We start from the raw sequence: 25,383 nt of genomic DNA, 5'->3' as shown, positions 1-25,383 counted from the left end.
ATGTCATGGCTTCAGAAGCTACTGATAGGCTAATTGACCTCATTTGAGTCAATTGGATGTGTACCTGTGGATGTATTTCAAGGCCTACCTTCAAACGCAGTGCCTCTTTTCTTATGATTTTCCCGTGATGTCAAGCAATCAGCCAAGATCTCAGGAAAAAAATTCTAGACCTCCACAAGTCTGGTTCATCCTTGGGAGCAATTTCCAAATGCCTGAAGGTACCACGTTCATCTGTACAAACAATAGTACGCAAGTATAAACACCATGGGTCCACGCAGCCGTCATACCACTCAGGAAGGAGACGGGTTCTGTCTCCTAGAGATGAACATACTTTGGTGTGAAAAGTGCAAATCAATCCCAGAACAACAGCAAAGGACCTTGTGAAGATGCTTGAGGAAACAGGCGCAAATGTATCTATATCCACAGTTAAACGAGTCCAATATCGATATAACCTGAAAGGCTGCTCAGCAAGGAAGAAGCCTCTGCTCCAAAACCATCATAAAAAATGCCAGACTACGGTTTGCAACTGCACATGGGGACAAAGAATATACTTTTTGGAGAAATGTCCTCTGGTCTGATGAAACAAAAATAGAACTGTTTGGCCATAATGACCATCGTTATGTTTGGAGGAAAAAGGGGGAGGCTTGCAAGCCGAAGAATGCCATCAAAACCGTGAAGCACGGGGTTGGCAGCATCATGTTGTGGGGGTGCTTTGCTGCAGGAGGGACTGGTGCACTTCACAAAATAGATGGCTTCATGAAGATGGAAAATTGTGGATATATTGAAGCAACATCACAAGACATCAGTCAGGAAGTTAAAGCTTGGTCGCAAATGGGTCTTCCATATGGACAATGACCATTTGACATTTGCGACCAAGCTTGAACTTCCTGACTGATGTCTTGAGATGTTTCTTCAATATATCCACATAATTTTCCTCCCTCATGATGCCATTTATTTTGTGAAGTGCACCAGTCCCTCCTGCAGCAAAGCACCGCACAACATGATGCTGCCACCCCCGTGCTTCTCGGTTGGGATGGTGTTCTTCGGCTTGCAAGCCTCCCCCTTTTTCCTCCAAACATAACGATTGTCATTATGGTCAAACAGTTGTTTTTGTTTCATCAGACCAGAGGACATTTATCCAAAAAGTATGACCCGATGTCCCCACGTGCAGTTGCAAACTGTAGTCTGGCATTTTTACGGCGGTTTTGGAGCAGTGGCTTCTTCCTTGCTGAGCGGCCATTCAGGTTACGTCGATATAGGACTCGTTTTACTGTGGATATACTTTTGTACCGGTTTCCTCCAGCATCTTCACAAGGTCCTTTGCTGTTGTTCTGGGATTGATTTGCACTTTTCACACCAAAGTATGTTCATCTCTAGGAAACAGAACCCGTCTCCTTCCTGAGTGGTATGACGGCTGCGTGGTCCCATGGTGTTTATACTTGCGTACTATTGTTTGTACAGATGAACGTGGTACCTTCACTCATTTGGAAATTGCTCCCAAGGATGAACCAGACTTATGGTCTACAATTTCTTTTCTGAGGTCTTGGCTGATTTCTTTTGATTTTCCCATGAGGTCAAGCAAAGAGGCACTGACTTTGAAGGTAGGCCTTGAAATACATCCACAGGTACACCTCCAATTGACTCAAATGAGGTAAATTAGCCTATCAGAAGCTTCTAAAGCAATGACATCATTTTCTGGAATTTCCAGGCTGTTTAAAGGCACAGTCAACTTAGTGTATGTAAACTTCTGACCCATTGGAATTGTGATACAATTGAAATAACCTGTCTGTAAACAATTGTTAGAAAAATGTATTGTCACGCACATAGTAAATATCCTAACCGACTTGACAAAACTATAGTTTAAGAAAGTTGTGGAGTGGTTGAAAAACGAGTTTTTATTACTCCAACCTAAGTGTATGTAAACTTGTATGAGAGAGAGCAGGTGTTCAAGTTAGTAGATGAAATGCAAAAGGCAATAAATGACTACATTCCAGTTAAGACATCAAAAAGAAGCACAGGACACGGAGAAGAAAAATTAAATCATATAGTGCATGTGGTCTTTGATACGCAGGACATAGTGCATGTTTTTCAACATAAGATATTATATAAACAAGCACCAAATTACACATGCTAATATCGCTACTCAACAACTACTAAACACATATACAAATACTGCACAAGCACGAGACAGCAAGATAAGCACCAGCATTTGATTCATTTTTAGGAATGTAGACTAATAATTACTTTTGCAGGACTAGTGGATGAGGCAGCCCTGGAAAACAGGAGTGACACCTCTAGCTCTCTTGGGGGATCAGAACCATTTTGTCAACTGCGAAAATATACGGTTCAAAACACTAAAGCGCTACCCACTGGGCACAGATGTCAAGTCAACGTCTACTCCACATTTGTTCAATGTAATTTCATTGATTCAACCAGTGTGCCCAATGGGTAAAGGATTTTTAAGACGTGAAAGTGTGAAGTATAGCATCAAGACAGACCACCAGCCACGCTTTTTCAAACTATTTGACAAAAATGACACACAATTTCAAATTGGAATTCTGAAACACATAATTGATTATTTTGTTAAAACACCAAGAGATACTACCATTGACCAGAAAGGAATGAATTACAGTAACAAGCTCTAGATCTTACATAGTTAACTATCCATATGCATAAATGTTGGTTGGGGTAAGACTGCTGCATTCAAATATGGAAGGGATTAATACAGCATTTAAACTGATTATTAATGCATCGCTTCAATCAAACATGATTGAGAGTGAGTCATTGGAACAGAAACATTTGGCTTAACGTAAAATAAGACTTGGAATGTCAACTTTGTATATTAAAGCACAGTGATATATCAAAGTAGTTTTGTTAAAGGAAGATATTTGGTCCATTGCTTCTGAAAGACGGAAGAGAATATTTGATGATATTATCTCTCTCACATGATCACGTCAAACCTACATAATCTAAAACGGATGTTAAAACTAAAATGTGTCAAACGTGGTTATTGCCATGATTAGTTGTGGTTAGTTAATAAATTACATGCAAACAGTGTATACATTTCTGTACAATAAAAACAATGTAAAAAATATAAATTTGTTTTGTATCATTGTTTCAGCTGAACAGTTCAGTTTCGAACCCAGTGGCAGGCAGTGTTTTAGTCATAGATATAACAATGCAATGTTAAATTCTACAGCACAATACACAAACTGTACACTGAAGTAATTTCACCAAGAGGCTTTCCATGGCTGTGTACCAGAGTGATATATGGTGTTAATGTGATTGTTACCTTGTAAACATTTATACATGATTAGATGAAGGTAGCATGATTGCAGCCAAAACAGCGATGTATTTCAGGTATCCTATTCTATATCCAAACCCTATGTCTAAACCGTCAATTTAACATGGTACCTGTATTGTAAAAAAAAAACGACTTGAACCTATGTATTTTACAGTTACTAAGCATGCAGTTAATGTATTAAAAGTGTTTCTCTAATCTCTGTGTTGTATTGAAAGCATTGGTAGCATACATTTTGTATCACACACATTAAACATGCAATAAATGCTTTCAGCAGACAAGGGTTTTTATGAGACAAAAAATATATAATTCTAAACCGCATCAATCCCCCCGTTTTTAAACATTCCCCACCCACCCCAAAGCAGCTAGCTATGGTGGCCTTTCCCTTTTCGTCTCCAGTTCTCCCCCCACCCCGTTTCAGTTTTTCCTTATGTCAGCGTAGACCACTGGCTCCATCTTGTGGAATGAGTTGGGGTTCTTGGTGCCCGAGTGATCCAACTGGGCGTATATCACCGGCCCCTGTTGTGATGAGCGGATGGATGGGTGGGGAGATATGGCAAAGGGGAAGGAGGAAAACTGTGTTAGTAACAAAATTTGTTTCACTGGTTTAGCTGTCAAGTTCAAATGGCCGTGGGAAACGTAAATGGCCGTGGGATTTAAAATGGGGACAACTGCAGATAACAATGCCAAATAACAAAGACATCAAAGCAGTGTTGTTAATGGAAGATATTTGGCCCATTGCTTCTGAATGAAGCCAGATAAAGATAAAAGCCTGTAAACAATGCCAGATTGTTGCGCAAAAGAAAACATGTTGTTTTTTCTCCCAGGCCAAGTACAGTACAACTTCATGTTTTGACTGACAGAGGAATGTGGTGGCGTTATCCTAGCCACCACAGATCTGACCTAACATGTCTCAATGTAATGAGCGACAGGCACATTTCAAGACTGTCCCTCACAAGATCAACAAACTAAACCAGTCGACCGCAAACAAAAGCCTCTCAGACACACAAAGATTAAAGGTTCTCCTTTTCCTAGACATAGGCCTGCAATAGTGTTTGATAACGTCAGAGGACTCCCATGAACTTTCATAAGCAATGCATGACACCTTCAGAGGCACTACATGAACATCTATACATGCTTATGTTAGCAACAGCAGCTTTGCAAAACGGGATGCTGTGACACTCTAGCCAGTTGTTGACATAAGCATTTAGGGCTTAACCAGAATAATAGTGATCTCACGCATTACATCATTCAGTGGTCACCAATCCTGGTCCTGGAGAGCTACAGGATGTGCAGACTTTTGTTTCAGTCCAGCACCAAAACACCTAATTCCATTCATCAAGGTCTTGATGATTAGTTGGATCAGGTGGGTCACTTCTGGGCTAGAACAAAAGCCTGTTCCCGGGCCAGGGTTGGTGACCACTGATTTAGTAAGTCTGTAGAGCAAGGGTATCCGCCTCCAGTACTTGATGGCAGCAATGTCTATGGGTCTCTCCCTTAGACTTAAAGGGACATTACACTCCAATGCTTGTCAGATGTTTTCAGACCTCAAAAGTTGTCTAACATCAAGATGAGTCCACATCCCATGCCATTGGTTTTGCAGATCCAGCTATGCTTCAACCCCAAATGAATGGGAAAGATAAGTACCGCAAATCTGGAACTTTAATGTCAATTATTTTTTCATTGATTTTGGTTAGCTGGACCTACATATAGCTGGACCTACACAACAGATGGTCTGGAACATGGACTAATCTCAACGTTAGACTACTTTCAAGTGCGAAAAAACGTGACAAACTTGGATTTGAGTGTAATGGCCCTTGAAATGGATTTTGGCAATGAGGCTCTTTATCTACTTCCCCAGAGTCAGATGAACTTGTGGATACCATTTTATGTATCCGTGTCCAGTATGAAGGAAGTTAGAGGTAGTTCCGTGAGCCAATGCTAACTAGCGTTAGCGCAATGACTGAAAGTCTATGGGTATCTGCTAGTATGCTAGGGAGTGTGTCAACCTGGGTCTCATTCAGTAGGTTGAAACGTCAACATTTTGTTATAATGTTCCCATTCTGAACACAACCCTGATTTCCAAAATCAGAAATCAGAAGGATGAAAAACTAAAAAGGTAGACAACCAGACACTAAAGCCATCAAAGAGATCAGCTTGAAATCCTGTTCCAGCGTTTCCCAAAATCAGTCCTCGGGACCCCAAGGGGTGCACGTTTTGTTTTTCGGCCCAACTACACAACTGATTCAAATGATCTAAGCTTGATGATTAGTTGACTATTTGAATCAGCTGTGGACGGAGTTTGGGAAACCCTGGCCTATGCTGTCGTAGCTAGGTACTAGTCTGTTTTTGCTCTCGTCAACTACTTATGGAATAGTCATGCAAAATGTTGACTTGACAATGACAGCAATGGAGTTGGCAGGAGCACAAATAGATCTGGGAAAAGGCTAATGCTGTTGTGCATCTCAGCTCTAGTTAGTTATTAGATCTCTCTTCCCCTGTTCGTGTCCCCTGGGCGACAGTGGGTGTATATGGTTGGTTTGAGTCACTCACTGTAGCGCCTACCTGGACCGGGGCGGAGGGGCTGCTACACCTGGAGCCCTCCAAGCTGGATTCGTGCTTCTTCCCCCCCGGGCGTGTGGCATGGGAGCTCACACTCGCCACTGAAGTGCAGCTAGATTTTGCACCGGGGGAGGGGTTTACGAATCGGAGGTTTGTTTTGTGCAGTTCAGGAAGCATTGGCGCACAGAGAAATGGGCGACATGGACACATACAGTCAGACACAGGAGAAGACATGGGAGACAGATACAAATGCAAATGAGAGATGGGCAGATTCCACATGAGTTATGCTGCACATTTTGAAATGACTGCTCCAAGTGGCTGGGAAGAGAGGTTGGCAGGAGTGACATACATGGGCAGAGACACTGTACTAGAAGATTAACAAGGCATGGATCTGTATGGGAACAAGGAGCTGATGCTTATAAAGACAGTTGAACTGCAGCTTTCCAAAAAACTAAGAAACAGCATTAACGTAACGAAAAAACACTGACTTAAAAATAGTTACTATATCTAATAGCCTATGTGACAATCAATTGGTCAATAAGAGAAGAGAATAAATAAAGTGGATTAGAGAAAAACATCATTCCCCACCCCAATGAGATAACGATGTGATCACCCACTTGAAAGATTAGTGTTGTATGTTAGTCATACCAATGTCAATCAGTGGTCCAATAAAACACACTTATTTTTTGGCTCTTGGTTGTTTAACAATTTTATGAAAGGTCATATTGTCAATGTAATAGTATCTTATGTTGTTCTTGTACATAACTGTTCTGTACTTCAGTCATGTATTTTATGTTTTATGCAACAGTAAATAGGGATCCTATTAAACAAAACTGAAGTGCAAACATGGCACTCTCCGGAAGCAAATGTTGGCGCTGGTCAATAGTAGCGTACTATACAATAGGGTCCGGAGCCTGCTGGTTTTCCATTCTACCTGATAATTAAACGAGTCCCTGATTCAAAGGGAACAATGAAAAAAATGCAGTGGAACTGGCTTCAAAGTCCAGAGTTGAGTTTGAGGTATCTAGGATCAGGTCCCCCCTGTAATATTACTCATTGTGGTCTAAATGTAAAAACTGATCCTAGACCAGATACCTTACTCTTGAGACACTTTATAAATATGGGCCTAGGACTCCAAAATATACATTTATAGATTTCTTAAAATGTGATAGAAATTAAACTTAAAACTGTTAGCATTTAGTTTGTGAGATTTTTAGAGCATGTGTCCAGTGACTTCATAAAGTATTCACACCGATTGACTTTTGAAAAATTTGGATGTGTTAAAGCCTGAATTTAACATTGATTAAATTGAGATTGTGTCACTGGCCTACACATAATACCCCATGCCAAAGTGGAATTGTAAAATGTCTTGAGTCAATAAGTATTTTACCCTTTGTTATAGCAAGCCTAAATAAGTCCAGGAGTAAACATTTGTTTATTGAGTCATAATAAGTTGCATGGAAACAGTGTTTAACATAATTTTTGAATGCATGCCTCATCTCTCACCCCACACATACAGATCATTTTAAGGTCCCTCAGCTGAGCAGTACATTTCAAACACAGATTCAACCACAAAGACCAGGGAGGTTTTCCCAAAGAAAATATTTCAACATGCATCCTGTTTGCAATAGGGCACTAAAGTAAAACTGCAAAAATGTGGCAAAGAAATTAACTTCATGTCCTGAATACAAAGTGTTCTTTTTGGGGCAAATCCAACATCACTGATTAACTCTTCAAATGTTTTATCATGGTGGTCGCTGCATCATGTTATGGATATGCTTGTCATCAACAAGGACTTGGGAGTTTTTTGGGATAAAAAGAAAACAGAAGCTAAGCACAGGCAAAATCCTAGAGGAAGACCTGGTTTAGTTTGCTTCCAATAGACACTAGGAAACAAATTAACTTTTCAGATGGAAAATAACCTAAATCACAAGACCAAATACAGTTGAAGTCAGAAGTTTACATACATCTTAGCCAAATACATTTAAACTCAGTTTTTCACAATTCCTAACATTTAATCCTAGTAAATATTCCCTGTCTTAGGTCAGTTAGGATCACCACTTTATTTTAAGATTGTGAAACGTCAGAATAATAGTAAAGAATGATTTATTTTAGCTTTTATTTCTTTCATCACATTCCCAGTGGGTCAGAAGTTGACATACACTCAATTAATATTTGGTAATATTGCCTTTAAATTGTTTAACTTGGGTCAAACGTTCTGGGTAGCCTTCCACAAGTTTCCCACAATAAGTTGGGTGAAATTTGGCCCATTCCTCCTGACAGAGCTGGTGTAACTGAGTCAGGTTTGTAGGCCTCCTTGCTCACACACGCTTTTTCAGTTCTGCCCACAAATATTCTATAGGATTGAGGTCAGGGCTTTGTGATGGCCACTCCAATACCTTGACTGTGTTGTCCTTAAGCCATTTTTCCACAACTTTGGAAGTATGCTTGGGGTCATTGTCCATTTGGAAGATCATTTGTGACCAAGCTTTAACTTCCTGACTGATGTCTTGAGATGTTGCTTTAATATATGCACATAATTTTCCATCCTCATGATGCCATCTATTTTGTGAAGTGCACCAGTCCCTCCTGCAGCAAAGCACCCCAACAACATGATGCTGCCAACCCCCATGCTTCACAGTTGGGATGATGTTCTTTGGCTTGCAAGCCTCCCCCTTTTTCCTCCAAACATAACGGTGGTCATTATGGCCAAACAGTTCTATTTTTGTTTCATCAGACCAGAGGACATTTCTGCAAAAAGTACAATCATTGTCCCCATGTGCAGTTGCAAAACGTAGTCTGGCTTTTTTATGACGGTTTTGGAGCAGTGGTTTCTTCCTTGCTGAGCGACCATTTCCTCCAGCATCTTCACAAGGTTCTTTGCTGTTGTTCTGGGATTGATTTGCAATTTTCACACCAAAGTACGTTCATCTCTAGGAGACAGAACCCGTATCCGTCCTGAGTGGTATGACGGCTGCGTGGTCCCATGGTGTTTATACTTGCGTACTAATGTTTGTACAGATGAACGTGGTACCTTCAGTCATTTGGAAATTGCTCCCAAAGACGAACCAGACTTGTGGAGGTCTACAATTTTTTTTCTGAGGTCTTGGCTGATTTCTTTTGAATTTTCCCATGATGTCAAGCAAAGAGGCACTGAGTTTGAAGGTAGGCCTTGAAATACATCCACAGGTACACCTCCAATTGACATAAATGAGGTCAATTAGCCTATCAGAAGCTTCTAAAGCCATGACATAATTTTCTGGAATTTTCCAAGCTATTTAAAGACAGTCAACTTAGTGTCTGTAAACTTCTAACCCACTGGAATTGTGATGCAGTGAATTATAAGTGATATAAATCTGTCTGTAAACAATTGTTGGGAAAATGACTTGTGTCATGCACAAAGTAGATGTCCTAACCGACTTGCCAAAACTATAGTTTGTCAACTTCTTATGGCTGGGTGCAGTATTGAGTAGCTTGGATGAATAAGGTGCCCAGAGTAAACAGCTTGCAACTCAGTCCCAGAAGCTAATATATGCATATTATTAGTAGATTTGGATAGAAAACACTGACGTTTCTAAAACTGTTTGAATGATGTCTGTGAGTATAACAGAACTCACATGGCAGGCGAAAACCTGAGAAAAAATCCAACCAGGAAGTGGGAAATCTGAGGTTTGCCTATTGAATATACAGTGTCGTTGGGGTCATATTGTACTTCCCAAGGCTTCCACTAGATGTCAACAGTCTTTAGAACCTTGTTTGATGCTTCTACTGTGAAGAATGAGGGAAGGAGGGCTCTTTGAGTAAGGTGTCCGGCATGAGCTGACTACGCGAGCCCCCGTGAGAGCGACCTGCGTTCCATCGCATTTCTGAAGACAAAGGAATTCTCCAGTTGAAACATTATTGAAGATTTATGTTAAAAACATCCTAAAGATTGATTCTAGACATCGTTTGACATGTTTCTACGAACTGTAATGGAATTTTTTGACTTTGTCTGGACCTAGTACCTGCGCATTTGGATTACTGTACTAAACGCTGCGAACAAAAAGGAGGTATTTGGACATAAATGATGGACGTTATCGAACAAAACAAACATTTATTGTGGAACTGGGATTCCTGGGAGTGCATTCTGATGATCATCAAAGGTAAGTGAATATTTATAATACTATTTCTGGCTTCTGTTGACTCCACAACATGGCGGATATCTGTATGGCTTGTTTGGGCTCTGAGCGCTGTACTCAGATTATAGCATGGTGTGCTTTTTCCGCAAAGTTTTTTTTTTTTTAAATCTGGCAGCGGTTGCATTAAGGAGAAGTTTATCTAAAGTACCATGTATAATACTTGTATGTTTTATCAATGTTTATTATGAGTATTTCTCTAAATTGACGTGGCTCTCTGCAAAATCACCGGATGTTTTGGAGGCAAAACATTACTGAACATAACGCGCCAATGTAAACTAAGATTTTTGGATAGAAATATGAACTTTATCGAACAAAACATACATGTATTGTGTAACATGAAGTCCTATGAGTGTCATCTGATGAAGATCATCAAAGGTTAGTGATTAATTGTATCACTATTTCTGCTTTTTGTGACTCCTCTCTTTGGCAGAAAAAATGCCTGTGTTTTTCTGTGACTAGGTACTGACCTAACATAATCGTTTGGTGTGCTTTCGTCGTAAAGCCTTTTTGAAATGGGACGCTGTGGCTGGATTTACAACAAGTTTATCTTTAAAATGGTGAGAAATACTTATATGTTTGAGGAATTTTAATTATGAGATTTCTGTTGTTTGAATTTGGCGCACTGCACTTTCACTGGCTGTTGTCAAGTCGATGCCGTTAACGGGATCTCAGCCATAAGAAGTTTTAACAAGAAATTTGTGGAGTGGTTGAAAAACAAGTTTTAATGACTCCAACCTAAGTTTATGTGAACTTCCGACTTCAACTGTATATACTGGAGTTGCTTACCAAGAGGACATTGAATGTTCCTGAGTGGCCTATTTACAGTTTTGGATTAAAAATGGCAAATCTTGAAAATGGCTGTCTAGCTATGATCAACAACCAACTTGATATTTTAAGAATTTTAAAAAGAATGTGCAAATATTGTACAATTCAGGTGTGCACAGCTCTTAAAGACTTACCCAGAAAAACTCACAACTGTAATCCCAGCCAAAGGAGATTCTAACATGTATTGATGTGAATACTTATGTAAATGTAATTTAACAAATTTGCAAACAATTCTAAAAACATGTTTTCACTTTGCATTATGGGGTATTGTGTGTAGTTGTGTGAGAAATAGGGCTGTTCACTACAACAACAAAAAAATTGGTTAACCGAGTCTGTTCTCTCGACCAAAATTTTTACGTGTATTTTCCATATATAGACAAGCTCAATGTTTGAATATAATCAACTATATGTAGGCTACTGAGCTTGTCTGATGCTTTAAGCACTGCGATTAAAAATAAGGACACACAAATTACTAAAGAGGGCAGCAGAGATAATATAGCCTAACCAGAAGAAAAAAAACCTGTTCCCGACCCGACGCTCCTGAAGTTGAGGTAATAGACTACACCAGCTATTGGCAACCTTTTCCATTTGGAAAGTAAATCGTACCATTTCTACTGATCCGCATGTCAGTTATGATTTTCATATGCACATTTTCATGGAACAGTTTAATTTATAATAAAGTATTCATGTCTCAAAATCAATGTCATGTGGTTAATCAAAATTCTATCTAAATGAAAATACAAATCTAAAAGTAACTTATATTGCCAACATGTAAAAATAGCCTACATAAAGCCAACAAATAAAAACATTGCAGCCTGCAGCTATAAAATATCATGATAAAAATAAATATCCTATAAATCCCATTGGCTTCGCATGGCCTGTCTGCAAGGAACTTGAAACATTGTATCAACTATTAACTTGGTCCGGCCAATAGCTCATGCTAGCAAACTTGCAACATAGAAAATATTCTGGGCCCTCACTCCAGTGATCTTGGGACAGACACAGATGTAGGCTATTTGCGCAAGGGATAAGTAATCAGGTAGGCCTATTTTATGACGTTTCCACCGGATCAAAGCATAACATTTTTGTGGTTATTGCAAGGGAGATGGCTGGAAAGATTTTTCAAATATGCTACATTGAGGAACTATTGTCAGCTCCACAGTGATGGTGAGTTAAGATAATCAGAAATAGTATCAGATTCCAAAATGGGCACATTTATAGGCCTACATTTGTGCGCAGGCCAGGTAGCCTAGGTCTACTTCTATGCATAATCAGGTGTGTGTCCTTACTCAAGATCGACAGGAGGGCTCCAAACAAAAGACAATTAATAAATTGACAACTCGTAAATGAAATAAACCAAGTTTAGCCTAGGTTGGGCGCTCTGCAAACAATGTGTTCACTCCTACAATGACAACGGTAAAACAGTAATAATAAAAATAATAAATTGAATGCATTAACAGAAACTACCGTAACCAAACACAGTGTAGATGAGAAATTGAGAATTTACGATAAATGTACTACTGGTGATACTGGTGTGCCATCCCCGAGGCCTCCACAATGGATTAGTCCACTCAAACAGGCGTGAATCAGACAGGTGTCTCATGTCCCATAAGTGTTTTTACATATATTTGCCACTGCTCGACAAAAAAAAAAATCTTTGTTGACTAAATGGGGTCAGCCCTAATAAGAAATTAATTTTAATCCCTTTTGATTTCAGGCTGTAACACAACAAAATGTGGAATAAGTCAAGGGGTTTGAATATTTTCTGAAGGCAATGTATATTGTTCAGGAGGTAGCGTTAGAGGAAACAGGAGAGCCATATGACAGTGAAACAGAAGAGGAAGGGGTTAGTGGTCAGTAATGGATGAGTGACATGTGAGTGGCAGACAACGACATGAACGTTAGATGACAAGCCAAGCTTAACGGCGCACCTATTTTTTAAAAATCCGTCACTGTGGGCATTGACAGACAGATCTTGGAAAGCAACATCTCTGGTCTTTCGAAGTGCGACATTATTGTCAACAATTATGGTGATTTGGATGATAGACTATTTTCCTCTCTCGAATTGAGTCTAGAAGATGGATACTTTTTTTAACACTGCAATCAAAACTATCTGTTTGCATTTAATGTGATCCGGAAAAAAATATCAAACACCTTGGCGTTTTATACCCATTAAATTATTGCATGTCTATCTTAAAAGTGTTTTCATAATTGTACTATTCCGTTAGTCAGCACCCCTACTTATTTGGGTGTGCGTCAAATCATGCTTAATATTAGGCCTAGGTCAAGAAAAACCTTGTAACTAATCATGTGAATCAGAGCGAAGAGAGAGCATTGTCTACGCTTGGCATTTAGCCACCCTCTAAACACCTTCTTGTCGGAGATCGCATGACTTCCTCCACTCAGGTCTCTAATGGTAAACCTGGAGCACACATTTGAGCTAAGCAGATCGGACACCTACTAGGTCAGTAAGTAATTCATCATGGTAATAGGGCATTACAAGTACAAGTACCGCTGGTACAGTCTAACCCTACATAGCCAACACACACACTGGAAAATCCAGTCACGTCTTTCTTCTGAGTTTTCATTAATATATAATAACAACAACATATGCCATTAAGCAGGCGCGTTTATCCAAAGCGACTTACAGTCAAGCGCATACATTTTTTTACGTAGAGGTGGTCCCGGAAATCGAACCCGCTATCCTGACATTGCAAGCGCCATGCTCTACCATCGAATGTTATTTCCAACACATAAAATGTTTTAATAGAAAACATGTTATTTTCTATTCCAAGAGAGAGGACACAAGCGACAATCGCAGCCATTGTAACTCAACCCCCATATCCCATGCAGCGGAGTTAGGGCTAAGTGTTAAGGTCTGATGACTAAAAACGTTAGTGTGTGTGTGTGTGTCAGTTGGTGACTCAGAGACATGCCAGGGGGGAGGTCAGGAAGAAGACAGATTCAGGCAGGCCCCACAACCAAATAGGCCATGAAAACATTTTTTGAAAGTAAAGGTCCATTCACTGCAAGGGTTGCTTTCAGAAAAAAGACAACTATGAACATCTGATACGTAATTTCTGAGATGCAGTTCCTTTTGATTGACCTCATCAAGAGCTATTAACTGCATGTAGTAAATTGTTTTTTGACAGAGCCGAGTAGTCTTTGCACACAAAACATATCACAACGATAGAAAGGTTTCCGGTGTGATTTCATTCGTTTCATCAAATATTTCATATTGCATTTATTGATGGCCCCTAAAATACTCTACAGATACTGATGATCAGGTGTAATGATTGATACTGACCAAAGTCCAGATATTAAAGTTATCTACTACCCTGATGCTTATACAAGGGAGGATGTCTTACCCTTCGTATTCATGACTGGTTTGATGCCTCTTGATGATCAGGCAGGTAACAACAGCGATGAGAATGAGCCCGATGACAGCGCCACACACGGCGCTCACTATGACAGCCGTGCTGTTCTGAGGGAGAGACTCTGCAAAACAAGGCAACGTAAGCATTGCAACATAATTGTAATGTTGTATGACAAAGTCACAGCTGTGCCAATACTGCCAGTTCAACGTTTGAGGCTATATATCAGTGTTAAAATGGTTAATCTCTTGTATGAGTGTTTCTCAACCCCTGGTTATTAAGATATTGTTAATCGCTCAGTTGGCAGTTTTATTCCAAGTCATCCTTCAATGTGAGAGAGCATGGTCACTTCCTGCTGAAAATTGACTTGAGTGTTGCTGTACTGTTGTGAATCCATTTGCAAGTTTACCTTTGATGACGACTTTGAGCTGTGTTTGAGCGGCGGTGACAGATATGTCGGGCGGGTTAATCACGGCACACGAGTAGGTGCCGTTGTCGTTGAACTGCGCCTCAATTAAATGGACAGAGGCGTCTTTTTTGTTCAGATCTCCCGCCCATTTCACCCTGTCTTTGAATTGAGCCACACTCCCTGGGTAGTGCTTGCCAGAAGTGTAATAGAAAATCTAAAAAAAAAAGACATTAGAAAAAAACGATATAAGAATGACTGAAGAGAAAATATATCGTTGCAGAATTGCACACTGTCAGCGTCCGAAATGGCACCCTATTCCCCTTATAGTGCACTACTTTTGACGGTGCCCATGGGGCTCTGGTCAGAAGTATTATACTAGGCTATATAGGGAATAGGGTGCCATTTGGGACATAGTCAATTGGCTAAGGACTCATAACAGAAATGGGAAAGACAAGCAAACAGGTTTAACCGTTGTAAGCTTATGGCTTACCTACATCACTGGGCACTTTTGCCAAGCAACAGCTAATCTTCCCCTGATACTCTGTATTATGTTCGTATCTGCTACTGTACCAAACTGATGGACGATTTTGTTTAGTGTGTACATGACAGGCGGATATCCTCAATAGTCAATTTGTTTAAAAGATGGGATGGACAGATAGCTGTGTGGACTAGTGTGGGTGTCGGTGACTCCCTCTCCAACTGAACACTGTTACGAGGCAGAATACAAGCGCATCATTAAGAGCAAGATGAGCCAGCTAGCTAGGTCTCTAGGGGAGGGAAATGGGAATAGGGGTAATAGTTCTGCTTCTTCCTGCCATTTCCATACAAATCCCAGCATGCAAAAAATACAGTGCCTTCAGTAAGTATTCACACCTCCTGACTTTTTCCACATTTTGTTGTGTTAAATGTATATAAAAAAATAAATAATTGTCAACGATCTAAACAAAATACTCTGTAATATCAAAGTGGGAGAAACATTTCTCTTTTCAAATGTTTGATTTTGTGAAGTATTCAAACCTGTAAGTCAATATATATATATTTTTAAATCACCTTTGGCAGCAATTACAGCTGTGAGTCTTTCTGGGTATGTCTCTAAGAACTTTGCACACCTGGATTGTACAATATTTGCACATTATTATTTCAATTCTTCAAGCTCTGTCAAGTTGGTTGTTGATCATAGCTCAACAGCCATTTTCAAGTCTTGCCATAGATTTTCAAGCTGATTTAAGTCAAAACTGTAACTAGGCCACTCAGGAACATTCAATGTAATCTTGGTAAGCAACTCCTGTGTATATTTGGCCTTGTGTTTTAGGTTATTGTTCTGCTGAAAGGTTTATGTCTCCCAGTGTCTGTTGGAAAGCAGACTGAACCAGGATTTTGCCTGTGCTTAGCTCTATTACGCTGTTTTTTATCCTAAAAAACTCCCTAGACCTTGCCAATAACAATGACATGATGCAGCCTCCACCATGCATGAAAATATGAAGTGAGGAGCTCAGTGATGTGTTGTGTTTTCCCCAAACAACGCTTTGTATTCAGGACATTCAGTTAATTTCTTTGACACATTTTTATAAATTTTACTTTAGTGCTTTATTGAAAACAGGATGGATGTTTTGGATATTTTTTCATCTGTACAGGTGTCCTTTTCCCTCTGTCGATCAACTGTTGTTGATCCATCCTCAGTTCTCTTATCACAGCCATTAAACTCTGTAAAAGTTTTAAAGTCAACATTGGCCTCATGGTGAAATTACTGAGCGGTTTCTTTCCTTTCTGGCAACTGAGATAGGAAGGACACCTGTATCTTTGTAGTGACTGGGTGTATTGATACACCATCCAAAGAGTTATTAATAACGTCACCATGCTCAAAGGGATATTCCATGTCTGCTTTTTTGTATTTTTTTTTTACCCATCTACTAATAGGTGGCCGCCTCTTTGTATTAAAAAAAAATAATAAAAAGGGGGGGGGGGGGGGGGGGGGTAAGCTTAAAAAGGGGTGGATCAGCTTAATATAGGTGGCCGCCTTTGCGAGGCATTGGACAACCTCCCTGGTCTTTGTGGTTGAATCTATGTTAGAAATTCACTGCTCGAATTATGGACCGTACAGATAGTTGCATGTGGGGTACAGAGATGAGGTAGTCATTCAAAAATCATGTTAAATACTTATTGCACACAGAGTGAGTCCATGCAACTTATTATGTGACTTGTTAAGCAAATGTTTGCTCCTGAACTTATTTAGGCTTGCCATAACAAAGGGGTTGAATACTTAGTGATTCAAAACATTTCAGCTTTTCATTTTTAATTAATTTGTAAAATAATATCTAAAAACATATTTCCACTTTGACATTATGGAGTATTGTGTGTATGGTTCAGTGACACAAAATCTCAATTGAATACAATCATGTTAAAAATATACAACTTTTTGTATTTCTGTATTTTGAAAGTTATATCTTTTAAACTTTATTGCTGACATGAAAAACATTTAGGACTATATCAACAACAGACGAATGAAACAAATACCAAATGATTGTTTTTGGGTTAAGTTTGGAGAAACATGAACTGGAAGGAGGCAGATGGTCAGGAAGAAGTTGCCTATAACATAACACAACCCTCCTCAGGCTAATGTCCTTCCATTGGACCAGTCACAAACACACATACTCCCTCGTTCTTTTCTGTGGCAGTGGGCCTAAATAAGAGGAAAAATGTTGTGCTCGAACACTTCTCGTGGAAAACCTGAGAGAAACTTCTTGGGAGTTGTTCATGGACCCTAGAGAAAGAAATCACTCACAGAAACAGCGCTTCCGGGGTCGGATCCCGTTGGACGAAACGACCAGGTGACTGTGGCTGCGCTGCTGATCACTTCCCTGGACTTGAAGGAACACTTGAGGATCCCCGTGGTGCCATTCTCAACCAGCACCTCTGCCGGGGCATACAACTCTATGGCCGCTGTAAGATTTGTACCTGTTGATAAAGAACCACCATTTAGTTTGTTGCTTAATGTATTCAAAATTGAGACGCTGGGAGGGCATTGGGGCTATATAGTAGAGGTCGACCGATTATGATTTTTCAACGCCGATACTGATTATTGGAGGACCAAAAAAAGCCAATACTGATTAAATCGGCCAATTTTATTTATTTATTTGTAATAATGACAATTACAACAATACTGAATGAACACTTATTTTAACTTAATATAATACATCAATAAAATCAACTTAGCCTCAAATAAATAATGAAACATGTTACATTTGTTTTAAATGATGCAAAAACAAAGTGTTGGAGAAGAAAGTAAAAGTGCAATATGTTCCATGTAAAAAAGCTAACGTTTAAGTTCCTTGCTCAGAACATGAGAACATATGAAAGCTGGTGGTTCCTTTTAACATGAGTCTTCAATATTCCGAGGTAAGAAGTTTTAGGTTGTTGTTATTATAGGAATTATAGGACTATTTCTCTCTATACCATTTGAATTTCATATACCTTTGACTATTGGATGTTCTTATAGGCACTTTAGTATTGCCAGTGTAACAGTATAGCTTCCGTCCCTCTCCTCGCCCCTACCTGGGCTCGGACCAGGAATACATCGACAATAGCCACCCTCGAAACATCGTTACCGTCGCTCCACAAAAGCCTCTGCAAGGGGAACAACTACTTCAAGGTCTCAGAGCGAGTGACGTCACCGATTGAAACGCTATTAGCGTTTCACATCGGTTACACCAGCCTAATCTCGGGAGTTGATAGGCTTGAAGTCATAAACAGCTCAATGCTTGAAGCACAGCGAAGAGCTGCTGGTAAATGCACAAAAGTGCTGTTTGAATGAATGCTTACGAGCCTGCTGCTGCCTACCACCGCTCAGTCAGACTTAATTATAATATAATAAACACACAGAAATACGAGCCTTAGGTTATTAGTATGGTCAAATCCGGAAACTATAATTTTGAAAACAATACGTTTATTCTTTCAATGAAATACAGAACCGTTACGTATTTTATCTAACGAGTGGCATCCATAAGTCTAAATATTCCTTTTACATTGCACAACCTTATATGTTATGTAATAATTACGTAAAATTCTGGCAAATTAGTTTGCAACGAGCCAGGCGGCCCAAACTATTGCATACACCCTGACTCTGCGTGCAATGAAAGCAAGAGAAGTGACAATTTCCCTAGTTTAATATTGCTTGCTAACCTGGATTTCTTTTAACTAAATATGCAGGTTTCAAAATATATACTTCTGTGTATTGATTTTAAGAAAGGCATTGATGTTTATGGTTAGGTACATTCATTGCAACGATTGTGCTTTTTTCGCAAATGTGCTTTTGTTAAATCATCCCCCGTTTGGCGAAGTTGGCTGTCTTTGTTAGGAAGAAATAGTCTTCACACAGTTCGCAACGAGCCAGGCGGCCCAAACTGCTGCATATACCCTGACTCTGTTGCACAGAGCGCAAGAGAAGTGACACAATTTCCCTAGTTAAAAGAAATTCATGTTAGCAGGCAATATTAACTAAATATGCTGGTTTAAAAATATATACACTTGTGTATTGATTTTAAGAAAGGCGTTGATGTTTATGGTTAGGTACACATTGGTGCAACGACAGTGCTTTTTTCACGAATGCGCTTGTTGAATCACCCGTTTGGCGAAGTAGGCTATGATTTAATGATAAATTAACAGGCACCGCATCGATTGTATGCAACACAGGACAAGCTAGATAAACTAGTAATATCATCAACCATGTGTAGTTAACTAGTGATTATGTTAACCTGTTTGGGCTGCAGGGGCAGTATTGAGTAGCCAGATAAAAGGTGCCCATTTCAAACGGCCTCGTACTCAATTCTTGCTCGTACAATATGCATATTAGTATTACTATTGGATAGAAAACACTCTCTAGTTTCTAAAACCGTTTGAATTATATCTGTGAGTAAAACAGAACTCATTTGGCACAAACTTCCTGACCAGGAAGTGGAAAGTCTGAAATCGAGGCTCTGTTCTAGGTCCTGCCTATAAATGGGCATGATACGTATTAGTATACATGCACGTCATACACCTTCCCCTAGATGTCAAGAGGCAGTGAGAGAAGAAATTGAGTGTTTATCTTGGTCTGAAGTGGAATAAATCCTCTTGGAATGACGTGTCACCCATTTCCTGTTTTCAGGAAGGGGCGAGAAGGAACCGGGGATTGCCTTATGAAAAGCTGTCGTTATAGGCGACTACTATCTCCGGCTTTGATTTTACTTGATACATGTGACCATATCATCGTAAAGTATGTTTTTTCAATATAGTTTAATCAGATTATTGACATTTTTTCGGGAGTTTTGCCGTGTTCTGTTCTCTTCCGTTTGTTGACATGGAGAGATTCGTGCCACTTGGCAAGTGTGCTTGCTAAATCGAGAGGGAAAAAGGCCGTTCTAAATCCAAACAACGATTGTTCCCGACAAAGGACCCCTTGTACAACATTCTGATGAAAGATCAGCAAAAGTAGGACCCATTTTATGATGCTATTTCATATATCTGTCGTACATGTGAACTAGTCGTTTGCGCCCAGAGTTTGGTTACTCTCTCGCTATAACTAAGCTGGATGTCGTAATGAAGTCATTTTTAGAATTATAACACGGCGATTGCATTAAGAACTAGTGTATCTATCATTTCCTATACAACATGTATTTTTTAGTTATGTTTATGAATAGCTATTTGGTCAGAATATGTGTGTCAGAAAAAGTGTCAGAAAAATATCCGGACGTTGTGGGAAAAAGATGCTACGTTAGCACAATGTATAACCACTGATTTCAGCTCTAAATATGCACATTTTCGAACAAAACATAAGTGTATGTATAACCTGATGTTATAGGACTGTCATCTGATGAAGCATATCAAGGTTAGTCAAAAATTATATATCTTTTGCTGGTTTGTTACGATCGCTAACCTTTGCTACTGGGGAATGGCTTGTGTTTCTGGCTATTGTGGTAAGCTAATATAACGCTATATTGTGTTTTCGCTGTAAAACACTTAAGAAATCGGAAATATTGGCTGGAATCACAAGATGCCTGTCTTTCATTTGCTGTACACTATGTATTTTTCAGAAATGTTTTATGATGAGTATTTAGGTAATTGACGTTGGTGTCTGTAATTATTCTGTCTGCTTTCGGTGCAATTTCTGATTGTAGCTGCAATGTAAACTATGATTTATACCTGAAATATGCACATTTTTTGAACAAAACATAGATTTATTGAATAACATGTTATAAGACTGTCATCTGATGAAATTGTTTGTTGGTTAGTTTGGTTGGTTCTTGGTTAGTTAGGTTGGCTTTGTGCATGCTACCTGTGCTGTGAAAAATGTCTGTCCTTTTTTGTATTTGGTGGTGAGCTAACATAAATATACGTGCTGTTTTCGCTGTAAAACATTTAAAAAATCGGACATGTTGGCTGGATTCACAAGATGTGTACCTTTCATTTGCTGTATTGGACCTGTTAATGTGTGAAAGTTAAATTTTTCTAAAAAATATATTTTGAATTTCGCGCCCTGCACTTGAAGTGGCTGTTGTCATATTATGGCCGGCCTCAGGCTTGCAGCCAGAAGAAGTTAAGACTGATTGTTTTTTATAAGACACGTTTAATGCTAGCTAGCTAGCACCTTACCTTGGCTCCTTGCTGCACTCGCATAACAGGTAGTCTGCCTGCCACGCAGTCTCCTTGTGGAGTGCAATGTAATGGGCCATGATCGGTGTCCAAAAATGCCGATTACCGATTGTTATGAAAACTTGAAATTGGCCCTAATTAAATCGTTCATTCCGATTAATCGGTCGACCTCTAGTATATAGCCACTTAAATGTATAGCTTATATCAAAGCTTTGATGCTTTACAGTTGCTAGGCTTAAGACATTTTCAGCTATCAGAAAAAAAAGGAAAGCCACATTTCCAATGAAGTGTAGCGAAATGCTTGTGCTTCTTGTTCCGACAGTGCAGTAATATCTAACAAGTAATCTAACAGTTCCACAACAACTACCTAATACACAAATCTAAGTAAAAGGGATGGAATAAAAATATATACATATAAATATATGGATGAGCGATGACCGAGCGGCATAGGCAAGATGCAATAGAGGTTATAAAATACAGTATATACATAAGAGAAGAGTAATGCAAGATATGTAAACATTATTAAAGTGACCAGTGATCCATTTATTCAGGTGAAATAGAAGCTTTTTTTCAGCTTCTATTTCTCGGTCACAGCTTTGATGCACCTGTACTGACCTTGCCTTATGGATGGTAGCAGGGTGAACAGGCAGTGGCTCAGGTGGTTGTTATCCTTGATGATCTTTTTGGCCTTCCTGTGGCATCGGGTGCTGTAGGTGTCCTGGAGGGCAGGTAGTTTGCCCCTGGTGATGTGTTGTGCAGAACGCACCACTCTCTGGAGAGCCTTGCGGTTGTGGACGGTGCAGTTGCCGTATCAGGACGGTGATACAGTCCGACAGGATGCTCTCGATTGTGCATCTGTAGAAGTTTGTGAGGGTTTTAGGTGACAAGCCAGATTTCTTCAGCCTCCTGAGGTTGAAGAGGCGCTATTGCGCATTCTTCACCACACTGTCTGTGTGGGTGGACCATTTCAGTTTGTCTGTGATGTGTACGCCGAGGAACTTAACTTTCCACCTTCTCCACTGCTGTACCGTTGATGTGGATAGGGGGGTGCTCCCTCTGCTGTTTCATGAAGTCCACGATCATCTCCTTTGTTTTGTTGACGTTGAGTGAGGTTATTTTCCTGACACCACACTCCGAGGGCCCTCACCTCCTCCCTGTAGGTGGTCTTTTCGTTGTTGCTAATCAAGCCCACTACTGTTGTGTCGTCTGCAAACTTGATGATTGAGTTGGAGGCGTGCATGGTCACGCAGTCATGTGCGAACAGAGAGTACAGGAGGGGACTGACCACGCACCCTTGTGGGGTCCCAGTGTTGAGGATCAGTAAAGTGGAGATGTTGCTACTATGGTGTTGAATGCTGAGCTGTAGTCAATGAACAGCATTCTTACATAGGTATTCCTCTTGTACAGATGGGATAGGGCAGTGTGCAGTGTGATGGCGATTGCATTGTCTGTGGACCTATTGGGGCGGTAAGCAAATTGAAGTGGGTCTAGGGTGGCAGGTAAGGTGGAGGTGATATGATCTTTGAATAGTCTCTCAAAGCACTTCATGATGACAGAAGTGAGTGCTACGGGGCAATAGTCACTAAGTTCAGTTATCTTTGCCTTCTTGCGTACAGGAACAATGGTGGCCATCTTGAAGCATGTGGGGACAGCAGACTGGGATAGGGAGAGATTGAATATATCCGTAAACACACCAGCCAGCTCGTTTGCGCATGCTCTGAGGACGCGGCTAGGGTTTCTGTCTGGGCCGGCAGCCTTGCGAGGGTTAACACTTTTAAACATCTTACTCACGTCGGCCACAGAGAAAGAGAGCCCCGCAGTCCTTCATGGCGGGCCACGTCGGTGGCACTTTATATCCTCAAAGCGGGCAAGAAGGTGTTTAGTTTATCTGGAATCAAGACGTCGTGTCCATGACGTGGCTGGTTTTCTTTTTGTAGTCCGTGACTGCCTGTAGACCCTGCCACATACGTATCGTGTCTGAGGAGGGCCTTGTATGCATCGCGGAAGTTAGAGTAGCAGTGATCCAGTGTATTGCTCGCATGAGTGCTACAATCAATATGCTGATAGAATTTAGGTAGCTTTGTTCTCAAATCTGCTTTGTTAAATTCCCCGGCTACAATAAATGCAGCCTCAGGATATATGGTTTCCAGTTTGCATAAAGTCCAGTGAAGTTCCTTGAGGGCCGTCGTGGTATCGGCTTAAGGGAGGATATACACGGCTGTGACAATAACCGACGAAAATTCTCTTGGGAGATAATATGGTTGACATTTGATTATGAGGAATTCTATGTCAGGTGAACAAAAGGGCTTGAGTTCCTGTGTGTTGTTACGATTACACCATGAGTCATCCTTCTTCCCAGAGAAATGTTTATTTCTGTCAGCGCGACATTTGCTTCTTAATCTCTGTTGTTAACTAGTTTGGCATAGGTAAATTCGGGTTGTTCATCAGAGTTCTGTACCTATTTGGCAACATCTTCTCCATTTAGAAAGAGCCAGGCCAGGGAGGAATGTATGCAGTGTGACAAAAACATGCTGACAGCACAGAACGCAATAATAAAACAGGTGGACCCTTTCCCTTCAAGCCTTTGAATTTCAACCCAACAGACTGGGCAAGCAACACACAAATGAAAACCAAGTCCATTGGAAGCAATATCATTGTTCTATCTCAAAAGTGTAGTAGACCACAAATGATGCGCTACAATAATCATGTCTGACAGATTTTATTATAACTTTTTATAAAATGAAATTAGCTAAGTAAAATATGTTTAACTTGCTGTCCACAGACTATGAATCCGTCATATTTAGCCAATAAGTTGGTAAATTCTTACTCATCATGACAAAACAATAGATTCAGAAATGTTTAGTTAATTATGTGAACAACACGTGACACGTTTCACAACAACAGGCGCTTCCTCGCGTCTCTGTGTATTTTGATATTCTTTGGTTTCATGTTAGGGAGCTAGGTTAGCATTCCTAGCTAGTTACCAACAAACTAAGCTAACCAGACCCTATAAGTCAAGAATGTAACTAGCTAACTAACTGGTACTCCATAGTTCATATATACATCACACACACCTTGATTTGAAATACGACTATCGTACCAAGTCACGCACTACTAGCTAACTATCGTCTGTTTAGCTAGCCAGTTAACTAAAGCTTAATTTGCTAGCGGCTAGTTAGCATGCAAACTACTATAGCTACTGGCTAGCTAACAACTATAGCGATCATGTTATTAGCTTCTTTAAATAGGTTTACAGTAACTTACTTACCGAAAAAGAGACATAACGTTATTCCATATAGTAAAACACAATTGCACGCGAGGTTTGTCCTCCTTAACTCCATAATTTAGAACGCATCAATATCTCCCCCTCCCTGTTTTTTGGTCCAACATTAGCCAACGTCCAGCTGCTCAATGCACCCTCCTCCTGTGTGTAAAAAAAACACAGGAAAACGCACTAGCATGACTGGAAAGACGATGACATAAAATGTGCACTCGATTTATCTTACGCGGAGCACCAGACGGTAAAGTTGTTTTAAAATCCCATGCACCAAAGTGGAAACACCCCATTCGCACCTGATCTGAAGTAAATAGAGTTCACCTTCTACCACGTTCTACTGTATATGCAGTGGCGATTTTAGCATGTAAATCATGGTGGTGCAAACTCAAAGCTACTACACAACACTAAACAATACAATCATTTCACTATAACGGTGACAAACAGTTAGCCACTGATTCCTTCCAAACCACTCATTGTTGAATTTGCGATTTCCAACTTTTTGTGTAATGTTTATGTACAATGATACATTTCAAAAGTGCTGAACAAATCGTTATATTGACTACGTCCATCCTAGCTCGCTAATTTCTTAATCGAAATAACAGATTGTCTCTTATCCGCTCGTCGTTCCCTTATTCCATAGTTTGTACATCTGAATTTTCAGTAGAAACCACATTTGTTTAAGCAAGTACGCCATATCAGCTATGTTTTAGTTTTTTTAAAGGCAGTAAATGAGGCTGAATTAACTGGTACCTCTCACTCTCTCTCGCTCCCTCTCTCGCTCACTCTGATCTCAAGACATAGAGAACGATTGGTTCTAGTTTACAGTGCAG

The 25,383-nt window shown here is 40.0% G+C and overlaps 1 protein-coding gene across 4 annotated transcripts in view; it reads right to left on the bottom strand.

The window, feature by feature from the left end:
• LOC129868146 (myelin protein zero-like protein 1) overlaps positions 1-24,925 on the bottom strand; it is a 46,332-nt gene extending 21,407 nt beyond the window's left edge. The window contains exons 1-6 of one of the 4 annotated variants that reach the window (XM_055941833.1): positions 24,545-24,917; positions 17,432-17,604; positions 14,650-14,863; positions 14,235-14,364; positions 5,855-5,975; positions 1,881-3,820 (exon numbers count right to left, since the gene is read on the bottom strand). In XM_055941833.1, coding sequence (XP_055797808.1) covers positions 3,719-3,820; positions 5,855-5,975; positions 14,235-14,364; positions 14,650-14,863; positions 17,432-17,604; positions 24,545-24,617 — 813 coding nt within the window. In that variant the 5' untranslated portion in view covers positions 24,618-24,917 and the 3' untranslated portion in view covers positions 1,881-3,718. Of the gene's footprint in view, positions 1-1,880; positions 3,821-5,854; positions 5,976-14,234; positions 14,365-14,649; positions 14,864-17,431; positions 17,605-24,544 lie in introns of those variants that run through there. The other 3 variants (XM_055941834.1, XM_055941836.1, XM_055941837.1) reach the window with 3 other exon arrangements.
• Positions 24,926-25,383: the final 458 nt, after the last annotated feature.

This window comes from Salvelinus fontinalis, chromosome 13, assembly GCF_029448725.1.
Source record: "Salvelinus fontinalis isolate EN_2023a chromosome 13, ASM2944872v1, whole genome shotgun sequence".
NCBI lineage: Eukaryota > Metazoa > Chordata > Actinopteri > Salmoniformes > Salmonidae > Salvelinus > Salvelinus fontinalis.
This window is presented reverse-complemented; position numbering and strand designations above follow the sequence as displayed.